The sequence below is a fragment of the Chroicocephalus ridibundus genome, chromosome Z, assembly GCF_963924245.1.
Source record: "Chroicocephalus ridibundus chromosome Z, bChrRid1.1, whole genome shotgun sequence".
Lineage (NCBI taxonomy): Eukaryota > Metazoa > Chordata > Aves > Charadriiformes > Laridae > Chroicocephalus > Chroicocephalus ridibundus.
This window is the reverse complement of record NC_086316.1, coordinates 55263868-55289145: the sequence shown is the minus strand read 5'-3', so window position 1 is coordinate 55289145 and position 25278 is coordinate 55263868. Positions and strand designations below refer to the sequence as shown.

Genomic DNA, 25278 nt, shown 5'->3' with positions numbered 1-25278 from the left:
GTTCTTGTAATGGTTTTGCACTGATAGCTACGTTTTTTGCTGATAGGCTATGTGGTAAATTCCAGTAGATTTTCTTTTTTTCTATTTTGATTTTGATGAGATGCCTCTTTGAACTAAATTATAAATACAGTGGCTATTCTTTAAACTTGCACAGCGTAAAGACAAGTGAAATTACTGGAATTACTATAATGTACATATATAAAAATGGAAATTATAACACAAATATGCTGTACATATTTCGAATTGGCAGTTTTTATAGCTATAAGAACATCTACCTTTCTGTGGCCTCATGTCCACATTTTAAATACAGTTGATTAATCAGTGGTGTACCTTTGAGCTTGGTTTTTGGACAGGATAAATACCTGTGTTTCTGGAGTCACTAGGTAGTTCATGTTTTTTAGTATCAGTAAGAATTTGTTGCTTGTGTTTGAGCTTAGGTAGCCAGAATTGGTAGACATCTTTGACAATTTGACCTTTAACTATTAGGACTTAATTCTTCATTTCATATTCACAAAAAAGTTGTGCAGCTATTAAGGGAATTCAGTGGATGAAAGATTAATTTTTACCTCTTATATTTATGAGGTACTTCTATTGTCCACTGTTAGAAGTAGAGGATAATTTTTTTGCAAGAATTAGTAAGCAAAATAAAATGGTAGTTTTAAAAAATGTCAATGCTATATAGTCCTGTAAGATTAGTTTTACAGGTTATGTAAACTGATTGTCTACGCCATGAGTCCTCAGAGCTTTCTCAGTATCAGTTAGTTTATCAATAGCATAGCCATGTAAATTAAAAAGACTTTCATTACTTTGTCATTTGTTAGAGGAAAAAGTTGCGTTCCAGTACAGTCTGATAGGATCCTTTTAGGTACTCTACATATGGAAAATTAAGTGCATAGTAGAAAATTGATACTTATTTAAAGTCAGTTGAAGTTACATGGGATTTAGCAAATCATAATATAAGTGCAAATTACATTTAGGAGGGTGTGGCAATTGCAACATATAGTTCAGTCATAATACAAATGTGAATTTCATTACTGGTTTCTAGTAATAATATGCTCACTGTCACAGTGCTGGATGTTTGTAGTGTCTAGGAAGGAATGTGTGGGTTGCAACTGGTTTAGGCCCATTGCTTTCTTAGTTTATTTGTTTTTTGCCACGGGAGCAAACACTTTCATAATACTTTCTTCTCATGTGTCACCTGAATCATCACCCTGAAAAGGATCAGTAGCAAACCAGGTATCTCCTGATCATTCATTGTCCTTGACATAGATGGTGGCCACCACTTGAATGAGATCTATTTCAGTAGACCATAGTAAATGATCCCTGCTTGTATGGGCATCACATGATTTGAGGCTGCAACTTGTGAGTCGAAGAACTTCCTTTGATTCTCTGAGTACGTTGCTTATGCATTACATTACCTTTTGCAACTGTTTCTCACTCTAGTTTGAGCATGCTATGTGTTCATTTCTCCTCTTTTAACTTCTGCACTACTAGTCACAAGTAAGTACCCAGCAGCCTGTGAAGCTCTGCTTTTCTCTCCTTTCTTCAACTTGTTAGAATCTTTCAATTTTTCAGATTCATCCTAAACATCAATGGGATCAGTGCTTTGTTCTGCTGTCCATGAAAAATCCCCATTACGGTTTTCCCATCCCTTCTTTTCAAAGTTACCGGTGAAATTTTTCCAGTCTCTGCTGGTATTTGCAATAATTCTGTCTCCTCTTTTAAATGGTAGTGGCCCTGTCTGCAGCCAATCTTACCACTAGCTGTTCTTAATCACAATGCAGGTTTTCCCTACTAGGTTCTTATTTGTGACTAACACCAAATCAGAAAGCATGTTTTTGCCAAAGTAATCATTACTGCATTAATGGGTACTGCTCACCCTCAGGAATATCCTGTCAACTATGCCAGTTAACATCATAACAAAATATACTCTGACCAGGTTCTTTTAGATATTCTACGTGTGGACAGTTTCATGAATAACACAAAACTTTCTTATTTGAAATTAGTTGAAGTTACATGGGATTTCGATTTAGCAGAGTGATACCGCAATGCACTTAAATCACAGTGCAAGTACAAATTACATTTAGCAGACTGTAGCAGTTGTAATATACAGTTCAATCACAATATAAATACAAATTACATTTAGCAAAGTGTAGCAATTGTAATACACAGTTCAATCACAAAACAAATGGGAATTTCATTATGGGACTCTTAATGATATGCTCAAGCAAAGTCAGGGTATGCCAGTATCTAAATGCATCTTTCAGTTCTGTCAAATTGTCTTTTTAAAAACTTTTTGAACTCTGAATTTTTCTGACCTTTTACAACATTCCGAGATCTGCTTCAGCTAATGTTTTACAATTTTTTGATATTTTACTTTTTTTAATAAAGCACCCCATTCGTTTCTTTTGTGAGCTAAACCTTATTTAATCCAGGAGCATTTAGGTGTAGCCTTTAAAACTCCGATTCAGTATGGCTGTCTTTACATACAATTTTTATGAGAAGTGAAGTATTAATTGATAATTCAGTGATTAGACTCTCTAACCAAAAATATGTACATACATTATAGTACTGTTACTGTACAGTACCATAAAAGAAATTAAATTTATTGTACAGTACAAGAAAAAAAAAGTTTACATTTTCATATTTTGCTATGAAATCTATGACAATCAGAAAAAAAGAAACACAATTTCTGAAATTGAGTTTGCTGATATGCTGCAGGAACAATAAAGTTTTGAAGTTGCAAGTCGTTTTCCCTGACTTTTTTTAATTATTATTATTATTTCCTCCAGGACATTTGAAACTATAGATAATGCCTCCCAGGGCTGAGATTATGCTCAACTACCTGAAAAATAACAGATGCTGCCATGCTCTTCATAGCAGAGAATGCTGCTGTACAAAGCCAGGAAACATTAGTGGAACATAACCCCAAGCAGGAGAATCATTGTTGAGACTGGCAAAAGCAAATTGTACTGTATTAGCATCTATGGCTTTTCACATCTGCTGGGTTAAATCAGCAAATACTGGCAACAGCCCATTCTGCAAATGGCCCAAATGTTTTCTGTCTGAGAATCTGAGGTTCACTTAGTAAGCAAAAGCCATTCAGAGCAATAGCATTGAGTCGGAGCAAGTTTGCCACGAACTATTACACCAATAACGTTTGTGAAAACATTTATTTCATTCACTTACCCGCTTGGAAAGCAGCACAATAACGGTTTATAAATACTTTGGTGTAGAAGGAATTTCCTTTGTACCAAAACAGATTCTGGGCTATAATTTTCTTTTTGTCTACACAGTTTGTTTTAGTGAATTGTTTCACTTTTCTTAAACATGTAAAGGGATGCAGATGCATATAAATTATTGCATAAATGGGTACTAGTAATGTGAAATGACATTACAGAGTTTAATTAATCCTATATAAATATTATTTTCAGGTACAAATATGACAGCAGGAATTAATATGGGGTTTGGCATTGCTAATCACCTTATAGTATCAGTACCACTATGACTGAATTATAATATGATACAGTAAGATTTATAACACCTGTTATGCATTTATTTAAAGTAATTAATTGGCTCATCAAGTGTCCCTTCTTTTCTTTTGGATTGCTCCATCCCCTCAGCAAACCAAATATTTAACCTCATTATGAATTGTATCTAGTAAAGTAATGTTGCAACAAAGCATTATACTTGCAGTGAAGTAAACATGTCCTGGTAGTTCATGGAAAAATCACTGTGACCAGTGTCCGAGGTGGCAGTAAGGAGATGTTTTTAAATGCATAGGGATATCCTGCATTACATCATTCCATTAATAATTTTTTGAGGGGGCTAGTATTGACCCATTTTAGACTTCAGCATGAATATGTGATACAATTACAGCCGGAAACATAACAGAAGTTACTAGAAACAGGGTTTGTTCATGTGAGAGTATTTTTTAAAAAATGTGCATGCTAACAGGCTTGCATGATTAGCTCTCCTTGGGAGGCTATAAGAGGCAGAAATGTCACTCTCTTTGTGTGAAGGCTGCTCCACATAGTTGTTATCAAAGCTCACTAAAATCAGTGATATATTTAATGATGTATTGATAAGATGTTTGAATCCAAGTAGGATATATTGTCAAAGTGTATCCAGTACAGGGTCTTTGAACTTGATTTAAAAATATGCTCCAACTTTGAAGGTTTACATCTCATCCAGGAAATTTCTGGATTTCTGGAAACTCTTATGCCTAACACTCTAATAACAGAACTCAAGTCAGTCTTTTTACTTGTACATGCAATTTAAGTACCAGTACTAAAGAACTGAATTCTGTGTTCCTTGTGCCAGAGTCTGATGCCCTCTGACCATGTTCTTTTAGATGTCCCACACAAGAAGTATTTAATACCAAATTTACTGGTTTTTGCATTAGCAAAATATTACAGCAATATACTAAAATCACAGAACAAGTACCATAGAGCATGTATATTGCAATACACAGTTGGATCACGATATAAATGTGATTCTCATTACTAGTCTGTATATGCTCACTGTGTCACCATTTTCTGGGAAGGAATACGTGAGTTCAAGTTGGCTCAAACCTGTTGGTCGCTTCAGTTCATTTTGTTCTATGTTCAGTTTTTATTCTCTTGTGTTGGACTGAACCATATACACGCTTCCCATTCTCTGGTCTGGCTGGCTCAGGAAGACATTTGTAATCTTCTGATTAACTTGGGGAAAAATGTTTACATAATCAGCTGATCAACTGAGCTCATACAGCCATTTATCTAAAACAAAGGCCACCCTCTGTTCCCTTTTATGTTGAGATAAATTTGGCTTCCTTTGCAGCAACTATGGACAGTCATTCCCTAGATTCTTCCCTGAGATTCAAAAGCACAGAGCCCTTGTGCGTGTCTGCTGAGCTTTCTTCAGTTTCAGGTGTTTATTGATCGGTCACAGGATGCATGAAACATTAAAGTGTAAATTAGAGGAACAGTGCCCTGATTTACATGCAAAATATACCTCCATCATCAAGAAGTTTTTTCAGGAGAGTGCCAGTGGTTTTTAGGCAGAATGAAGGAGTAATAGTAATAGAAGGACTTTAGTAGTAGGTCCTCTTCCGCATATGGGATGCCCAAGATTTCTTCTTCTCTCTTAGAAAATATTAATTGAGTATGGAGCTCATATTAAGTTGTCTAAAGATAAGAGCATCTTGGGGTTTTTTTGTTTCGTTCTCTGCCATCAGGGAATTCTTGATTCTCTGAATAATAATTTCACATTTGTTTCTTTTGAGTAACACATCCTTGTTAATGAGCCAAATCTTAGAAGGTCCCTTTTGGCCCTTATTGATTACACAAGGCACCTGCCAAAGGTAGGGGCTGGTTTGAAATTAGAGTTTATTTTAAAATGCACACTTCTAGTCATGTTCTTAACTTTACACGGATGATAGGTTGTAGAAGTTCTACGATACTTACTTTTGTTTCCCAGCTGTGTTTCCCGACTCTGCCTTAGCTATGAGTTTCTGGGGTCATGTCTACATAGATGTTTCCAATGGTGCAAGTAAAAGTCTTTATTTTTCTTTCTTATACGGTGTCCTATTTTTTAACCTTTTAAAAAAAAATTAGTTAATTGAGTTTTTATGTGGTGCAAGATGTTGTGTAGACAGTCCTTTTTAACATAAAAATGGTTTATTTTAGTGTAGGCTATTTAATTTTTATTTCATATAATTCCTCAGGCATGTCATATTCCAGATAGTAAAGGCTTCATGTGATAAGCAGAGGATTTTCATTTTTGCAGTTAAAGTAAAGAAACCCTTTGCTGTATTTTTATAGTTAGGGAATTTTAATACATCCTGAGAAAGTGTGCTGAATGGTTCTTCTTATAGTTTCACTTCGAAGTAGGGAGTGAGTGCATACATCTTTGTATAGTTAGCCTCTGAGCACGTTGTCTTATCTACTGGAGTTCTCTGGAGACAAATTGTCTCAGGAAAAGAGTGAGCTTGACTCTAAGAAAGTGAATCAGGTAATTAAAGTTCTGTTGCATTGTTAAGCAATTCTGAATTCCTATAAGTAGCACTTAGATTTGAGGTTAAGCATAACATTTACACTTGAACATGGTGTTGTGTGAGAAGGTGTTCTGCTAAAGAGATGTTTATTTTTGTAGCTGAAGTGATGGCCTCAATTTTTGATGCAATATTTGTTGCTATGGGAATAACTACTATGTCTAAAGTAGAGTGTCATGATTCAGATGGAGATTAAATAAGAATACGTCAACTGAAGACTTTAAAGATGGTTCTTTGACTATTTGTCAGTGCGCCTATGTGTTGTGCTGGGGAGTTTGCAATCTCTTACACAGTGCTGTCAGTTGAGCTGCAAATGTACATTGAATTTCCTTGTCATGGCTAGCAGGTTCAACTCCTGTATTTTCTTGTATACTCTCTGACAGCAATATGTATCCTGTACTATACTTCAGTTGATTTGACGTTTCTTTATCAAAGAATATAAAGAAATCGTTATTCAGTTTTGTCTTGATCAATTCTTAATTTTCAATCTAAGTTTCATGCTGAAAAGCTGAAAAAAGCAAATGACAGATCAATTTTCACCAGGTATTTCTGCTACACACCTGTACAGAGTCCTGTTCATGCACTTACTGCCTGTGAACTGTGAGGAAGCATCAGTGATTTGAGCCAGGTTGCAGCAGACATAGAAGTCAAGATAGATTCCCTAGCTCCATTTCAAGTGTTGTACAAAGAAAATCCTCTCTGTAAACATATATTGTGTTTCATATCACTGCATTGGTTGACCTGAGTCTTTCAGATTATCTGTCTTGGGCTGCTCTTAGAGCCAGGCCACTTTATTGCAAAGAAGATCTGGCTGAATAATGGCAAATGTCTCAGAGTGTTGTTGGTTGGCAGCGTTGCGTAAGTGACTGTTCATCAAAACTTGCTCTACCAGAACTGAGACAACATTCTCAGGCTCTTTCAAAAAAATGCCAATACATCATGTTCATAGTGCTTCATGAAACGGTACGTTACTGGTCTTGTAAAGTAGGTGTGTGATTTTTGGAGGGCGATGTTTGACTCTTTCACTGTAGGAGCTGCTGCTTCCACCATGTTTTTTGCAGGTTTTGAGTAATGGGAAATGGCACTGCTACATAATTGAAGTAGAAAGTATGCCTACTTATGAGAATGGAGCTTTTGAGAGTTTTCAAAACAAATTGTTCTCCATTGTTACTCTAAGAATCCTCAGTTAAGGTGGATTTTGAATGGAGGCAACTGGAGGTTGCAGTTGCCCTGTGTCCTTTGTACCATTGCATAGAAGCAGATGAAGGTGCTGGGCACTTCCATACTTCTAACAGACATAACTGGTCAAAAAAATACTGAGCTCACATGAGGCACCTGAATGTCTACCCTGAAACTACACATGCCAATATGAGTCAGGAAAGTAAATTTATTTTAGGCTAAGTCACTGATTGCTCTTCCGTTATGTAGTAAGTAATGAAAGGAGTCCTTAAAAAGAATAAGAGGAAATGAGAAGTACTGGATAAATAGCAAAAAAATTTCTAAAACCCCCTCAAGTTTTCCAGGTTTTTTTGGGACGTAAATAGTACTTTGGAATTTTTAAATGGACAAGTGAAGAAAGGCTGTAAATTGTGCTAAGAAGGCAATGTTTGTTACATCAAGTGATCATATACTCTGTGCTTTCTCTCAAACAGTTTGAGAGCTGTTTCCTGTTTTGGATAAACAAATTCTTAGGTTTTATTCATGGCACGTAACTTCTCTGACTTTTGGAAAACAGGAAGGTAGCTGCATCTGTACTACTGGGGAAGCTGACCTGGAAATTCTTGCTGTCAATGAAATTGGTGCACCTTGGAAAAAGCACACAAACAGAAACTGCTCAAGTTTTACTGATGTAGACTATTTACATAGAAAATTGCATATTCTACCTGGTGAGAGAGTTGTTGAAGGCAGCATTCTGTAATGGGAGACATGTACTCTGTAACTTTTCTTTTTTTTAATATCAATTACTTTTGACATTTTACAATTTCAGTGTGTGTGTGGGTGAATGTTGATTGTAAGGAGATGAACTAATATTTCTGAAGCCCTTGAAAGATGATAAATTAAGCCTAAGGTTGCCTAGGTAATTCTTGAAGAGAACTGAAATTCACAAGCCATACAGTAGTGATAACAGAGGATTAGGCAAAGCTTGTATCCCTTAAGAACATCCACTCTGTCTATTCTTAACTTCGTATACTGTTAATGTAACATTCCTTTAAGAAGTGCTGGGTCAGCTAGTCGCCCTCTGAAAAGAGGAGGGATATTTTTCCCTTCCTGGCTGTCCTGCGCTTATTATGGTAGAGAGGAGTGCGAGATTGCAGGGTGTAATATGCAGGAGATTCACATCAGAAAGCCTGGTAGCCAAAGCTCATGCAAAGAGACTATGAGACTGCTGTAAGGAGTGTTAAAAAGACAGTCATACCTCAAAGATGATAGAACGCATGATTGGAGATATAGACATCAGAGGCAAATGAGGAGGATTCGCTTCTAGTGAATAAGTAACTGGAAGCAGTTGCTCTAAAAATGTAAGGTAAAGGGGAAAAAAAATTTATTAAAATAGTGTTTTTTGGAGGTTATGGAAGATGCAGTCTGGTACATCTGCATAAGACACTTTGTCCCTGGCTTCATTTGGACTAAGGTTCGAAAATATATACAAAGCTTTTGAAAGCAACAAATTGTTTTAAGAGTACTGCCAGCTTTATTCCTGGCTCTTGCACTCTTTTCACTCCCTTGGTTTGGAAAGGATTTGTAAAGATCACACAAGAAGGAACTGCAATTGTGGAGTTTATATGCAATTAAGATATAAACATTGTTCTCATCAAAAGCAGAACCAATATGGTCATGAACTCAGCAATGTGCTGGAGGCAGTGGAAAACCAGAGGACCATGTGAGAGAACCAGAGCTATCATTGTAGAATTGACTCAGAATTGATCCAGAATAGACTGGAAATCCAAAGATAGATTTTTGACTAAAGACGAACATAATAGGATGAGGCTCAGGGTGAAGACTTCAGCTCTCCTGGGAGAATTATTCAGCAGTGATAATGAGTGCTGGAATCAAAGGATGTCAGTTTCAAAGTGGATAATAGATATGGAAGGTGTAAGTTACAAACCTTCACAATTCTTTTTGTGTTCCTCTTTGTTTTCTTCATCAGGCACAATCAAGCCCTGAATTCTATGTGAGCTCACAACTATATTGAAAATATTTAAAATAATGGCAGTATAAGCTCCTGAAAGAAAATAATGTCAAAGAAAGAATTTGTAAAATAAGTTAGCAAAGATGAAGCCACTTGCAAGACTGTTCTGTAAGGGAAGACTTAAATGGATAGAAATGGAACTAGAGGCATAGATTTCAGAGCTATTAATTTTAGAGTTCTGGAAAATTGCATGCAATAGAAAAAATATGGCTGGACAGAATGTTTTTAACTAAAAGCTTAGTTAAGCTTTTAACTTAAGTAATACAGAAAGCTATAAAAGTGTTGCTGGCATTTTGTATTTTCATTTCTTCCTTGTGTTCAGCTACTTCTTCACTGCTGTTCTTTTACAGCTACGTTATTCACCATAAAGCTCTGCTGCTGAATGTTGGCTTGGTGACAGCTTTTTTGCAGATGTTTTGTGTTTGTCCTTCTACCTGGGTTATTGGCAAATGTTTATTGACTTGATATTAGTTTGATATTAGTTTTCTTGAAAAAAACATTAAAAATGAAATAAAATTTACATATATTTATTTATTTTTGCTACATTTGGCTTGCTTGCGGACGAATATTTTAATCCATATTTTAATCAACACCAATGAAAATGCTGTCAACTTTATAGTGGTTTTGTGGCAATGTGTGACAATTTATCCTAGGAGGAGACCCATAAAGCCTCTGCTTTTTTGTAAAGTGGAAGGCAGTCATGGGCTGAAGGAATGTGATGATTCAGCTTAATGTACTTCATTAAACATTTATCTATTGAAATTTTCTTCTTGTGAAAGAAACAGTTTTTCTTAAATACATCATTAGAAAAGGACTGCCTACTATAGACCTTTTTTTTGTTGTCTGAACGTTCTATTCAATAACTTCCCACATTTTCCTTCCTACAGTCACATTATTTTAATTATTCTAATTGACACCTGCATGCCTTCTCATTGATCATGAAAGATTTACTAAGTACTGTCCACTTGAACAAACTTTACCACAGCATCATTAATCAGAGCAGTGTATAAGGACCCAATTCAGAAAAATATAATTAACATTTCCCATCATCAGTGCTTTCCTTTCTAGAATGAGAAGACATTTCCTTCCCCATAATCTGTATATTTTGCAGGTGGCAAAGTCTCTAGGTTGCCTGTGAAGATACTTTGAGGTTTCCAGCCAGCTCAAACATGTGACTGGGCTGAAATTCTGGTGTTAACAGCTGGATCATTAATAATTCTGCTATTGATTTCACTGGGGCAAGAGTTTTACACCCAGGCTCTTTTTCACAGCTTTCCCTTTTCCACATCTTTATTAACAGAAAATGATTACAATTTTAGATTACTCCTATTGAATAAGCTGTTTCTTGTGGCGTTTCAGTCTGATTTTAGTTCCCAGCTTCTCTCGAGGCGTCTGATTTCATGAAGTCATTTTTATGGAGCCCTGCATGGCAACACTACTAATAAGTAAAATAAACTTTTACAACATCCAGAACAGATCACTGATATTACCAAATAATTTTTCCCATAGTGGTGTCCAGCATGCATCTTCAGCTACATCTTAGATCTTCTTGTTCCCTGTTACTCCCTGGCTATAACATTGATCTCTTTTTACCTTTGGAAAATGAGTGTCAGTTTCCACAAAGGGTTGAGAAGTGCCATTGTGGGTGAATGGAGTGATTTGTCTGGTGGTGCTTGTCAGGGTGCAACATGTTCCGTCTGAAAGGAGTTTAGGGCAGAATGCATAGGATATGGGGTAGAGGTTGGAGGAATTAAGGAGTGGGAGAGTGAGATGCGATGTTTTGGATATTAATAGAAATTGTGAACGGTAGAGCTAGTGACGTACTTTCTCATGCTCTGTGTGGAGCAGTCAGCTCATGACATGGGTGTCAAAGCACTTTTTTGTATTGCTTGTCCTGATGCATAATTGTTTTAGACTTCTGCATTTGTATTCACACACAGACTTCTTACAGGATCAGTTTATCTTCGTTGTTAGTGCACATGGCAGATCATTGTTGTTTGTCTTCATTCCAGGGCTACAATGTAACCAGTTGTTTTTTTTTCTTTAAGAACTGCCTGAAACTACCTTAACTGAAGAGGAAGTTCAAGAGACAGAGACATGGGCCAGGCCTTTGGTCTACCTTTGGCAGACAAGAGGACCCAATTTCAATGCTGAAAAAGAGTATAACGCAGCTTGTGCAAAAAAGGAACCACACTGTGCCATTTGCACTCTTCTCATGCCATACTACAAGGTAAGCAAGATCCTAACAGCTCCATCTCCGGGTCAAGTGTAAACTAGCTGCCCAGCTACTTATTTCCAGTAAATTAGAAATAAGATAAGCTTGTGCATTTGAGCTGTATGAGAAGCAAATAAACTCAGTATTGTTAAAATCAGAACCGGTACTCTGCTCACCTGCATTTATCCTTGGTTGCAGACAGTGTGTGCCTTCTACTAGGGTTTATGTAGGACTGGTGTTCTTGTATGTGTCGTTTTGGAGGTGGTGAATCCACACAGGTTTGTATCTTTTAGCTATTTCCTCATATGTCCATCTTCAAATGCTTTTCGTCAGAGCCTCTTCTGTGTCTCCTTCCCGCAGTGTTGAAAAAATAAGTGTTTTCACAGTACCTAGGCCTTCTCGGGAATAATATTGCCATAGAAACAGTCTAATGCAAAGCACTGTTTGATACTGGCTTGTGGAATTCCTGTGTCAAATGTCAGCTAAAAATGCTGCCTTAGTACTATGCTACTAATTCTGAAGCTGCTAAACTGCATGGTAACTAGGAAGAAAACTTTTATTGCACTGGACCCAGTTAAAGGGCTCAAAGGGCGACAGAGGTACAGTGTCATTGAACACTGCTGCAATAACACTAGTTTGCAGGCTGAGTGCTATTCTAGATTTCACATTTATTTGAAGAGTCAAGGAACTATAGAATGACTGTGATAGATGCCTAGAAGCGGATAATTTTCTCATGAAACTGTTCCATTGTTAGTGCAAGAGCTGGGAGGGGAAAAGTCATTTCATCATTGACAAAAGGAGGAGTAAGACTGACTCTCCTTTCTTTTACTTAAATATAAATTCTGTTTATTTTCCAGCCAGACAGTCATGATGAAGAGAGTCCTACTTTCAGGGAAGCAAACTCAGCAGAAACATTGATGTCTGAAAATGAAAAGACTAAACCTCTTATTCCAGAGATGTGTTTTATCTATAGTGAAGAAAACACTGAAAACTATCCATCAAATGCCTTTATCGAAGAAGATGGAACAAGTCTTCTGATTTCCTGTGCAAAGTGTTCTGTACGGGTTCATGCAAGTAAATAAACTAATTGTTCAGTTGGCAGAAATGTAATTTAAAATCTTGTTTTATTGATAAATAATAGTTAACTAGGCCCCTAGTATGTCTTCAGAAGTACTTGAAGAACATTTCCATGTGTAGCGCTTCAATGGCTGGCTAAATTTATTTTAAAACTATGTTACATTTTCTATTACTTGTAAAAGATTGCTGTGAAAATAGTGAAGAATTAACTTTCCTGTAAACTTTCAATAATCACGAACTTCTGATTCGTATGTCAATTCTGAGCTGTTAAATTCCTCTTTTACTTCTTGTATTTTAAACCACTGTCGGATGTTAGTATGTCCTTATTAACTAGTCAGGGTGAAATCCTGCTGGATTTGAGGACTTGTGAATATTGCTAGTGACTTTAGATATGCAGTTATTTCCTTCACCTTGCATTCTTTTTTTATTTCAAGAGTGAATGATGAATGCATGGGTTTTCTGCAGTATCTTCTATAGACAGTAGGGTCTGAATAGTTAACTCTAAGAAGCCCATGTGAAATTCTTACATGGAAGTACGGTACAATTGCATAGAATAAATGCCAGTACATTAATTAAAATTGTACGTTTTTACTACAGGGAGAATTGGTGATTTGCTATTGAACTGACAGAAAATAAGAAATTCCCTGGGGTTTGGGGTTTTTTGGTGTTTGGGGTGGGTTTTTTGTTTGTTTCTTTTGATTTTCAGTTTGGTTTGGTGTGGGGTTTTTTGGTTTTGGGGGTTTTTTTTGAGTTTTGGAAAGAGTGTCTGTGTGTCCAATTTATCTATTTCATAGACTAGGGAATTAGTGGTAAGCCAAGACTGGAAAAGTCTCCTTGGTCACAGGAGGTGTGTTTTGCTAGTGTTTATACACAGTTGAATTGTATGACATCATAGATAGAAAGGTAGAATATGTTAATCAACCCAGCTCTCTTATTCTAGGTTGCTATGGTGTTCCTTCTCATGAAATCCATAATGAATGGTTGTGTTCTCGATGCAGAAAAGAAGCCTGGACAGCCGTAAGTTTCACAGGTTGCTTAGTTATCTAACACATTAGAGATTAAGGAAAAACAAAAAGAAACACATGCATGATTGCATGTGGAATGTAGCCTGTGTGTTTTTTCTGAACACACATTTGCTGGGGAAAAATTATTTGTAAAATATGATTAGATTTCAATGTAAAATGTAGTGGCATTTTGGTAGAGAAACTTGGGGTAGGTTGCTACTCTCAAGAAAAGGGTTGGCTAAGAGAATACAGTTGTGTGTAAAACATTGTTCAAAGAAACAGCTGAAAATTTAAATGCACTTAAGAGAGAGAAAAATGAGATTTCCTCTAAATATTTTAGACTTCTGGTATGTATGTATGTATGGGCAGCTGGAGCAAAGAGAAAGGGAAAGACATTAAGAAATTACAGTCAAGAATGAAATTGTTCTTTTACAGTATTTAAGGTTTACTGTGCTGTATGTGTAAGCAGAAAAAGGATTAAATTGTGAAGCTCCTAAATGCCTATTATTTTGTTTTAAAAAAGTATAAAATAGTTTTGTACAGCAAGTAACAAATAGACAAGGAATTTATAGAATCCCTAGACATATACTCATTTTAAAAAAAGAAAACTTTAAAATTTTACATTTCAACAGACTATCAGTTGCCCTGCTAAGTCATTTAATATTTGTTTTCCTTAAAACAGCTTGAGGAAATGTGATAATCAGTTTTGATGGCAACATAGCTTTTTCTTTAATCAGCTGTTGAATTAAAAGCACATATTTCAGGTGCCTTAAAAATGTAAATCCTTAAATGACATCATAAAATTTTGAGATATGTTGAAAAAGAAATGAGAATTCAAACTACTGGAAAATACAGTATCACTTTGTCAAACATCACTTCTTGCAATTTTGAAAGTCAGCTGTAAGAAATTCACAGTCATAGCATTAGCAAACTGAAAGTAACAATAAATATATACAATTTGATTTTCCTTTTATACACTGTCAACATTTTAAGGTTCTTTGTGAATGCTAAGAATACTTAAGGGAACAAGAGAGGAACTGGTATTTTTAGTCCACATATTACCTAAACTTGGGAAAACAAAAGGAAAAAAAGTGACTTAGAACTGCTCGTTACAAAAATATGATCCATCGATAATGTTTAGTCTAGTGTTCTCTCAGTGAATAGCTATTAAAATATTTTTTGAATCAATTTCCATCTCTGTAATGAGTTCTCATTTTAGTAGGAAAGGCATTCTTACTAGGTAAAATCCAATTAATCATAGAATAGTTTCAGTTGGAAGGGATCTTTAAAGGTCATCTAGTCCAACACCCCTGCAATGAGCAGGGACATCTTCAACTAGATCAGGTTGCTCAGAGCCCCAGTACTCCAGATGCAGCCTCACCAGGGCAGAGTACAGGGGGAAGACAACCTCCCTCCACCTGATGGCCATGCTCTTTTTGATGCACCCTAGGAGACTGTTGGCCTTCTTGGCCACAAGGGCGCATTTCTGCCTCATGGTCAACTTGTTGCGTCACTGATCACAACCCTCTAAGCTCTGCCATTCAGCCAGTTCTCAGTCCACCTCACTGTCCACTCTATCTAGCCCGCGCTTCCTAAGCTTACCTATGAGGATGTTATGGGAGACTGTGTCAGAAGCCTTGCTGAGAAGTCAAGGTAGACAATGTCTGCTCCTCTCCCCTCATACACCCAGCCAGTCATGCCATTGTAGAAGGTTATCAGGTGGTCAAGCATGATTTCCCCTTGGTGAATCCATGTTGACCACTCCCGATAACATTCTCTACATGCTTAGAGATGACATCCAGGATGAGCTGTTCCATCACCTTTCCAGGGATGGAGGTGAAGCTGACTGGCCTGTAGTTTCCAGGGTCCTACTTCTTGCCCTTTTTGAAGACAGATCTCTAATTCTTCCTGTTTATTCCCCATACTGCGTGCATTGGTGTACAGGCATTTCAGAGAGGTAGTTGAGCATGCAGTTTTCCCTGGAGGGGGCAAGAGGATCCACCACAGCCATTCACACCTTTGAGGTCATTTGCCTTCTGGATCTCATCTTGGGAGTCAGCTAAGGAACATCTGTCACTGTTCTGGTTGGCCTGGCTTATTCCCCAGTTGGATAAGTTGGTGTGAGCGTTGCCATCTTGGACCCCAACCCCCAAGTCCTTCAGTTTAAAGCCTGCCTCACCAAGCTGTCCATTCTGCTGCCAAAGATTCCCTTGCCTCTTCTAGACAGGTGGATTCCATTCCTCTCTAACAGGCCATATTCATCAAAGAATGCCCCATTGTCATAAAAGCTAAAACCCTCATGACGGCACCAGCCATGTAGCCAGGAGTTGGTATATGTTGTCTGTCCATTTCCGGCTGCTCCCTTTCCTCTAACTGGTAAAGTGGAGGAGATCACTCAGGCACCATTTTTTTTCACTTGCACCCCCAGGGCTTTATAGTCTTCCTTAATTCTGCCCAGGTTCCGGCTTGCGGTGTTATTCGTGTCCACATGAAGGAGTAACAGTGGGTAGTAGTCCATGCTCTTGACAAGTTGTGGCACCCTCTCAGCAAGATCTCGAACCTTAGCTCCCAGAAGGCAGCATACCTTTTGTGACTCCCTGTCAGGACAGCAGATGGGAGCCTCAGTGTCCTTAAACAGAGAGTCACCCACTACTAGCACACGTCGTTGTTGTTTACGATACCTACTGTGTGCTGCGGGTGCAGGTCCTTCTGACAGACGTTGCTCTTGGGTGTCTATGGCTTCAGACCTGTTTATGGTTGTGATGCTGGAGGATGAAGATTGAAGCGTAGTCCTGCTTTTGTGGGTCACCAGGGTCCAAGGTGCCTCATTCGCAGTGGTGTCTGCTACAGGAACATGGTTATGAAACTACCTATCTCTATCTTGGCCCCTTTGATACTGTGCAACATGTTAACCGTTTATTGCAATTCAGCCACCTGGTATAACAGATTGTTGACGTGTGCACACCATATGCAGGTGCTTACCTTTCTGCCAGGAGAAGGAGAAGGGTCTAGGCACTCACTGCAACTTACCACCTGTACTGAAGTCTCACTCCTTACCAGTTCTGTCTGGGTGGATGCATCAGACCTCTGAAGGACTTGTGTATAGGAGCACTGATTTTACCTCTGAGGCGAGTGCCCACCATTTTAGCAGAGACCTTGAGCACTTCCCTGGGATGTGGGTCAACAAGCAGGCTGCAGGGCCCTTCATGAGCATCCTTCTGCACAAACTGCCACACCACACCCTGCCTGATGCGCCATGCCCGGTTTGCCCATGCTGTTTGAAGCGCTCCTGGTTGCTGGTGCTCCCCAGGGCCATTTAAATCTCCTGCAGTTGCTTCTGGCAATGTCCACGCTGCCACATAAACCTCACTCATGGGAGCTGCTGGCTCCTGGCGGGGGCGCTCTTGTCTTCCTTGGATTTCCCTGGCTCCAGGAACCCCCTGTCCTCCTTGATCTAGCTCCCAGACACAGAATTTACCATTGCTGCCAGTGCACTCCTTGCCGGCTGAGTCCCTCTGGTCATTTTTGTGGCCATCCTCTGGACCTGCTCCAATAGGTCCGTCTCTTTCCTGTGCTGAGGGCTTCAGAGCTGGATGTAGTACTCCAGATAGGGTCTCACCAGAGTGGAGAAGAGGGACAGAATCACCTCCCTCAACCTGCTGGCCGCGCTTCTTTTGATGTGGCCCAGGATGTGGTTGGGTTTCTGGGCTGAGAGGGCACATTGTCAGCTCATGTTAGGCTTTTCTTCTACCAGTACCCCCAAGTCCTTCTCAGCAGGGCTACCCTCAATCCCTTCATCCCTCAGCCAGTATTGGCACCGGGGGTTGCCTCAGCCCACGTATAGGACCCTGCACTTGGCCTTGTTGAACCTCATGAAATTCACACAGGCCCGCTTCTTGAGCCTGTCCAGGTCCCCCTGAATAGCATCCCATCCCTCAGGCATGTCAACCACACCGTTCAGCTTGGTGTTGTCGGCAAACTTGCTGAGGGTGCACTCAATCCCACAGTCTGTGTTGTTGATGAAGATATTGAACAGTACTGGTCCCAATATGAGGGACACCGCTTATCACTGATCTCCATCTGGACATAGAGCCGCTGACACTACCCTCTGGATGTGACCATCCAACCAATTCCTCATCCACCGAACAGTCCACTCATCAAATCAATCTCTCTCCAATTCAGAGAGAAGGATGTGAAGGACCATGTCAAAGCCCTTAGAGAAGTCCAGATAGAAGACATCCATAGCTCTTCCCTTGTCCACTGACATAGTCACTGCATCACAGAAGGTCACTAGGTTGCTGAGGCAAGACTTGTCCTTGGTGAAGCCATGTTGGCTGTCTCAAATCACCTCCCTGTCCTCCATGTGCCTTAACTTCAAGGGAGATCTGTTCCATGATCTTCCCAGGCACAGAGAGGCTGACAGGTCAGTAGTTCCCAGGGTCGTCTTTTCTACCCTTTTTAAAAATGGGTACAGTGATTCCCTTTTCCCAGTGACTGGGGACTTCACCCGACTGCCATGATTTTGCAAATATCATGGAGAGTGGCTTGGCAACTACATCGGCCAATTTCCTCAGGACTCTGGGATGTGCCTTGTCAGGTCCCATAGACTTACATGTGTTCAAGTTCCTCAGGTGGTCTTGAACCTGATCGTCTCTTACGGTGTGAGGGACTTTGCTCCCCCAGTTGCTGCCTTGCGGTCCATCTACTTAAGTGGTGTGGGAAGAGAGGTTGCCAGTGAAGACCGAGACAAAAAAGTTGTTGAGTACCTCAGCTTTTTCCTCATTCATTGCTACCAGTTTGCCAGCCTTGCTCCTCAGTGGGGGTACGCTTTCTTTGACCTTCCTTTTCTGGTTGATGTCCCTGTAAAAGCCCTACTTATTTTTCTTTGCATCCCTTGACAAGTTCAGCTCCAGCTGTGCCTTGGCCTTCCTGAGCCCATCCTTACACAACTGGGCAGGTGCCTGTACTCTTCCCAGGACACCTGTCCCTGCTTCCGCTGCCTGTGCATTTCATTCTTGCCCTTTCATCTTTCAATGGTAATCAGGAAACCTGGTTGTAGCTTCCGTGTTAGACAATCATGAGTTTCAGGATGCCTTGAACTAGTTTTATGCCTACTGTTCTAGAGTCAGGAGAAGGTCAAAGGGAAAAGCAGAAGTCTGTTCTAGCAAGTGACAGGTTGCCATTAACTCAGAATCTACTTATCAGTTAAGCAGACAGGGTTAGAAAGCCTTGTTGCTCTATCAAAAAGTTTTGTTAATTTCTTTTCTGGAGAGATACAGCTATGAAGTGCAAATATGGGAATTCTAAGGAGAACATTCTTATTCATGAAATACCGTGTATGACAGCAGTAGGACCAAATAAGATGTTTTTGTTAAACAATTTAGAACATTGCCTGGGAACCTGATGTTAACGGCAATATAACAGTAACACATTTGAAGGGAAATTTGGAGAGAGTCTTTGTCTTTTGACTACAGTGCATATCTTAAAATCAAAAGTCACTAAAAAACAGTAAAATTAAATTCAGTCTTAGAATTTGTTAATACTGGGTTGTAGAAACGATTCTAAAATTGTTCATTTTCCAAATGTTCTTGAAGAGGACATTCAGATAGCATAATGGTTGGTGAAAGATAAGAAAAAAATAGTGAGATAATGACTGGCTTGACTCTTTTACGGTCACTATGGGACAATAAAGGGAGAATTGAGTAATATGATGGAAAAAGAAAATGTTGGCAAGAAGATTAAAGCTTGACTTGACCGGTATTTTTCTTTGAGAAACTTATAGAGGAAAAATTTGCACCCAAGAACAGTGTTAATTTGAGACGAATTATGCACATTTTACTGAATAAGTTTAGTTTATTCTGTTATGATGCATATATGTTTCTGAAAATGAGCAAGATCTGATTTTTAGGGAAAGTACTTTTTGGCCAAATTATTTAAGGATATGAGATGAAGCAGTGGAAGAGATATCAAAAGCATAAAGAAAATATCTGAATGGAAATTTTATCTGAAGAGGTTTGAGTATTTGATTTTTGCAAAAGCACACTCTAAATGAAACTGGAGAAAAGACTCGGGTTTCTGGAATTTTGTGTTTTAGGTAACAGGGTGATAGGAGTGAAATGGAGCACCTTTTTCACTGTGCAAAGGCTAGACAGTATGTGTTGCCCAGTTGGACAATTTATTTAATGTAAGCTTTTGGTGATATATATTTAACTGAATTGCTCTGATTTTGTATGTGTATTGATCACATCTTTAGTGCTGACAGCTCCATCTTTCTATAGCTCTGATTTGGTAACCTGAGTGAAACAAACTTATGCCCCAAGAGAGCTCTTCATTCAAATATGTTTGTGGAGTAAAATTAACATTCTTAATGTCATAAGTTGTCATTCAGTTGGGAAGTTTTAATAAAATGTTGAAGACTGAATAGACCTCACTAGTATTAAATTTACTTAAAATTTGTCCTCCATAGTCTGCTATCTTGTATTCTTTGTTATTACATGTTGTTCACATGTCAATGTGAACTACTCATTGTTAGCTGAAAGATGTAGGAGTGACAGATAATAGGCATCTGCTACCCGAGTTAAATAGCAAAAGTCCAACAGTTTCAAGAATGTGAATAACGCTCTGTTATTTACTCATACGTGAATGATACCCAATTCACTTTTTCTGTTTTAATAGTAGGGTCTTTCAAAACTCTTGAGATGCTGAAGCAATCTCAGAACTATTGGTGATTATCTCTTAGAGTTTGAAGAGCTTAGGTGAGGTGCCAGCAGCCTGGAAAATTTAATGTTGCTTTTTCAAAGGCAGGAACCGGCTGACCCAAGGATTATGTGGCAGTCAACTTATCTTGGATTCCAAGAGAAACATTAAACAAATGATGACTCTATCAATTTCTAAACACCTAGACAATAACAGAGTACGAAGAGATATGTATTTAAGAGCAAAACAACTGATCTTTTTGCTGTGACAGCTCATGGGAATAACAAATAAGCAAAATATTTCATACATCCTAACTTTCACAGGCTTTTGATAGTATTTTAAATTCTGATATTCAAGTGACAGAAGAGATGGGATGTAAATCGATAGTTGCCAAACATATTGGACTATGGATTTGCTTTCAACCCTTAGTAACTCAGGCCACCAGCCATCATTCTCATCAGAGTCTTAAAATAACAGAGTGAGTGATGAAGTTCTGTGCATTATTTGCGCATTACTTTTCATGTCCTTATGGAACATACGTGTACATCTAAACTGGTCTGTTTTAAGTTGTTGTCCTGGTTTGGGCAACACAGGATTAATTTCTCTTTCAGTAATTTTACTTCTCAGTAAGGTGTGTTCTAATGCTAGGGAAAGCTACATTTTTAGAAGACTCTAGTGTCTGAATTTGTGAAAATGTTTACTTCGTAGCCAGCTATGGTATGTGGGTTTCAAGGTCTCAGTGTTTTTGAGCCTTGCCAGGTGTAGGGATGAGGAGGAGCAAGACCCTGGCACTTGACCCAGGTTGTCTGACAGAATTGTTTCGTACTGTCAATGTCACAGTCAATATAAATTAGAAAGTTTGCTGAAAAGTTCTCTCTTCCTTGATGGCTGCAGTCCTGAGAACTTCTTGCCCTGGCACTGGACCCCTGAGCCCTTCCCTTCCTCCTGAAGCTGTTGTGCTCACACTGTCTGATATTTGCTGTCCCCTGCGGGAAGTGAACAGCTTCCTGCTGGTAGAGTTGGCTGAGTATAATCCTTGTGTGTTTAATATTGGTCTCAGGATCATTATTGATTTTTCAGTGTTATTAATATTAATCATTTAATCTTATTCTATTGCATCTGTTTATATTTCAACCCTTGGGTTTCCTTGTCTTTTGCCGATTCCCCTTCCTGACTCAGGGAGGGGTCATCGGGTGATAGAATGATTGTCTAAACGACAATAAAATATTGTGGGTTCCTCAGACTGTAACAGCCTTTAAGATGATTGGACATGAGATGGAGGAGTGTACTTCATGTGAAGCTACCAAGGTGTTAAATTTACAGAATATATGAAAGGCTTTTTCACAACTATCAAATGTGTTTCAGGTGTCATTCAATATATTATTTTGTTCAGTTATTTCAATATTTCGGTGAAGTGAAAGGATTAATGCATTTTCTCTAAGCATCAAGGGCCTTGGGCATTGAGTAGGCTGAGGTTTACTAATTTGGATTAGGATTCCTGTTTTGGGTTGGATCCTACTATTTTGTAGGACAATAATAGTATATTGAAGAAATAGTGTAAAATAAATTATACGGAATTCAACAGAGATAGGTACAATACTTACAGAGAAGTTATCAATTATACATACATAAGATGGGAGTGCCTACTTAAGCAGTAGCTCCTGGTGCTAGCTGCAGTTGTGACCACTCTGGTCATAAACTGAACATAAGTCACCAGTTCTGTAGAACCTGAGACATCACACCAGGATATTTAAGCCTTGTACTGGAAGTAAAGCCTGAAAAATGCATAGAACACTTTCTGCCCTCTTCAGCTTTGATGAGAGCTGAAGAACCGTGTCGTAACATTCAACACATGGTTCAAAAAACCATGTGCCTGAATGGGATGGAAGTACACATGAGGTGCAATTGAAATTGCAAAAAAACAAATCCAAAATTCTTTTAATCATTCTTGTTAGACCTCAGTCATTCCATAAGGGAGGATTGAAAAGATTTAACCTTCTTAGTGTAGCCAAGGTGAGAGAGCAAGGAAATAAAAACATTCTCTTATGTAAAATTATATGTGTATGGCAACGTTAAACACAACCAATTCCCATTCTCTCATCTCTCGTGTAGCAGCTTTAAACTTCATCAGTGGAAGTTTATGTTAATACCAGGAAATTTTGCTAATTTTTATTTCTAAAAATAGCAAACTACTGGAATAGGATATGTAGAGATTTTGTAGAATCTACTCCTTCACGATTTTTAAAAACAAGTTATCAGGAATAGCTGACAGGACTTGGTGGTACCTTGAGGTAGACGGATAAAATAGACACTGAGGTTTCTTTTCTTCTATGGTTCGGTTTGGTCTATTTGAATAGTATTATTCATTGCAAAGAAATGCGACTGTAGTTCTCTTTGGAGAAAAAAATAGGAGTTTGATATACAACTTAAATTTATTAATGCATTTTTGCTTGTATGGAACGTCATTGCTGACATCAGCATGATTAAGAATTGCTGATACTTATTTTGGTCCTATTTATCATTTTATGATAATGTTTCTGTCTCTTCAGGGTTTGGACAATAACCTTAGATTATCCTAACTGCTTTCACTTCAAAATAGTACCATACTTTTACCTAATCTTAGCATTATATTTAAGATAAATGTGGTTGTCTTTTAACCAATCTTCTGTACATCTATAAAAAAAGACAACTTAATTGAATATACTGCTGCCCAGAGTACTACTTGCCCTTTTAAAAATCTGCAATTTATGTTAGTCATGCCAACCTGCAGCTGAAAGTTTTATGCTACCTTTGAAATACATGCATGTTTCTTTTTTGAATCATTTTTTTTGTTTAATTTTTTCTATATCTGTTGTTATACATATAATATCTTAATTGTATTTTAAATTGCTGTGTAGTACCATAAGTTTCTCTGGAGTGGGAGATGTAATTAAAGAAAATTACTTACATGCATGATTTTTTTTTTACTGTAGGGAATATAGAGTGTGAATGTTTTAAATTCTAACTAACATGGTTCAGACTTCGAATGAAAAAAATCATAGTCATCTAAATTCTTGGTCAGGATAAGCATTCCTAAAAACTGCAGCTGTTGCAGAAGAGCAAAAGTGTGACTTGACTCACTGTGGGAATTATATATCCACATGCCTTTATAAATTCAATACTTGCATCAGAAAAGTGCACAAAATGAAAAGATTTAATTATCAGAAAATACCTGTTGCCTGAAACTCCAGCGTCCTGAATGTCTGAAATTGTTTTCCTTTCTCTTCACGTTGATTCCTAGAAGGAGGAGACTTTGCTGAGAAAGGCCTGTCTGAGGAATTCACTTCTGAGTAAGGCTTTAAATCATGGAGGGAAGGTTGATTGGAAAACAAGAAGGAAGAAAAGTTTTGTGCAGTGGAGAATAAATTGGAAGTTATGAAACATTGTTACAAACATTGGTTCAATGTTCAGAATTCATTTCTTGGGAGGGAAAGTTCCTTCTCATTCCTCTCCTTACACCATTAATATTGGTTTTAGTTCTGTTAAATGATACTTTCTCAAACTCCCGGCAGTTACGTTATCTCTATAGAAAATTTGGTCTCTACTAGGTTTTTGTTTTATCAGTATGATTTTGCAAAGCACCTAAGTATGAGAGCACTATAGAAATGAGAGCTGTGTTAGTAGCTGAATGAAACTGCATGATGTGTGAATCACAGGTATGAACACCATTAAAACATAGGAATAGAAAAATGTCCGAGTGGACTCAGATTTAGAGAGCCAAACTTTTCTCTGATGGAGATTCTATTTTATATTATCAGGAGAAACCGCTTTTGAGTTTCAGAAGCATACTGCTTTCTAGTAGTTGCAGTGTCTCTAAGTAGCTGAAATAGTATGCTTTACAATATCGTGTGTCAAATTTTCAGCTTCCAGGATGCACTTGGATCCTTGATAACATAGCGTATCTTTGTATTCTGCTAGGCAGTAGTTCATGTTTAATAGTGGTTATTGAGAAAAAAGGAGAGTGATACCGAATTTGTCTATGCTAATGGACAAAAAATAGCCATAAATCAATCCCCTAAAACAATTAAAAAATCAAATAATATTAAACAAGTCATCTGCATGGTTCCTGAAAGTGTAACTGTATTCATACAAAGTGCCTTGATTGAGAACAAACGCCTCATTAATCTTAAATGTTTCAGCGAAAGGAAGCTAGTGAAGTCAGGAAGAATAATGACTGGCATTATAGAGAATGCAACGTACTGTACAATGTGCAAGGATGTGGTCACCTAGTAGCTACAGTACATAAATATAAGTACTTTTATTATTTAGAGGACAAAAGCATTTGGGGTAGGAAAGAGAACGAAGAGCAAGTAAGGAAAAGGGTAAATGTACTTTAATGCCTTACTTCATAGTAAGCTAGCTGTTAATAAGGCTACTAAGGAAGCTGCATGACTTTTCACACGTTATTCGAACCCTCCATAGCGCTACAGAAATAGTTCATCACCTAATTTAGTCAGTTGGCACTGATTTTGAGAACAGATCCTATGTTGAATAGCAAGCTTTAGACAGCTTAGCAGAATTATTTTTTCTATAGATGAGCTTTTTTATGCTTCGTATTTTACTATTGATAGTCGGACTTTTGTGTTTTTTATATTTTGTGTTTATAGTAGCCCATTACATCAGTTGAAGGATTTTTTTTTTTTGTCTTTTTTGCAAGGTGTCAGAAAAGTGGCACATAAGAGCTTTCTGCATTTCCAGCTCGGAAAGTGGCCTATTTCACCCTACTGAAAATAATGATTTTGAACAATCTTTTTAGAGTGATGCCTTTCTCACTGATACGGTGTCAGCATTTCCATTATTAACCCCTGTTTTCAGAGCCTGATAACTGCCAAAATTAACTTCACTACATGTGAGTTGGTATACAGTGTCTTAATTTTCAGACGGATTTTTGCTACCAAGCTTTAAAAGCATTTGAATATTGTTAATAAAAAGAAATTTTTGTGCATAAAAATCTAGCTATAGCAGGAAGGGTTAAAAACAAATTTTCTTTTTTTTTTTCCTCTTTTCAGAAAAGTAAGGCCTG

General features: G+C 38.0%; 1 protein-coding gene across 7 annotated transcripts in view; it reads left to right on the top strand.

Moving 5' to 3' along the window:
* The window catches only part of KDM4C (lysine demethylase 4C), a 274028-nt gene that overhangs the window by 156269 nt on the left and 92481 nt on the right, over positions 1-25278 (top strand). For 5 of the 7 annotated variants that reach the window (XR_010069128.1, XM_063320642.1, XM_063320639.1 and 2 more), the window contains 3 exons: positions 11273-11454; positions 12297-12513; positions 13457-13533. Coding sequence is in view for 6 of the 7 variants with exons in the window: in XM_063320642.1 (XP_063176712.1) it covers positions 11273-11454; positions 12297-12513; positions 13457-13533 (476 nt within the window). In the remaining variant the exon portion in view is untranslated. The remainder of the gene's footprint in view (positions 1-11272; positions 11455-12296; positions 12514-13456; positions 13534-25278) is intronic. The other 2 variants (XM_063320644.1, XM_063320643.1) reach the window with 1 other exon arrangement.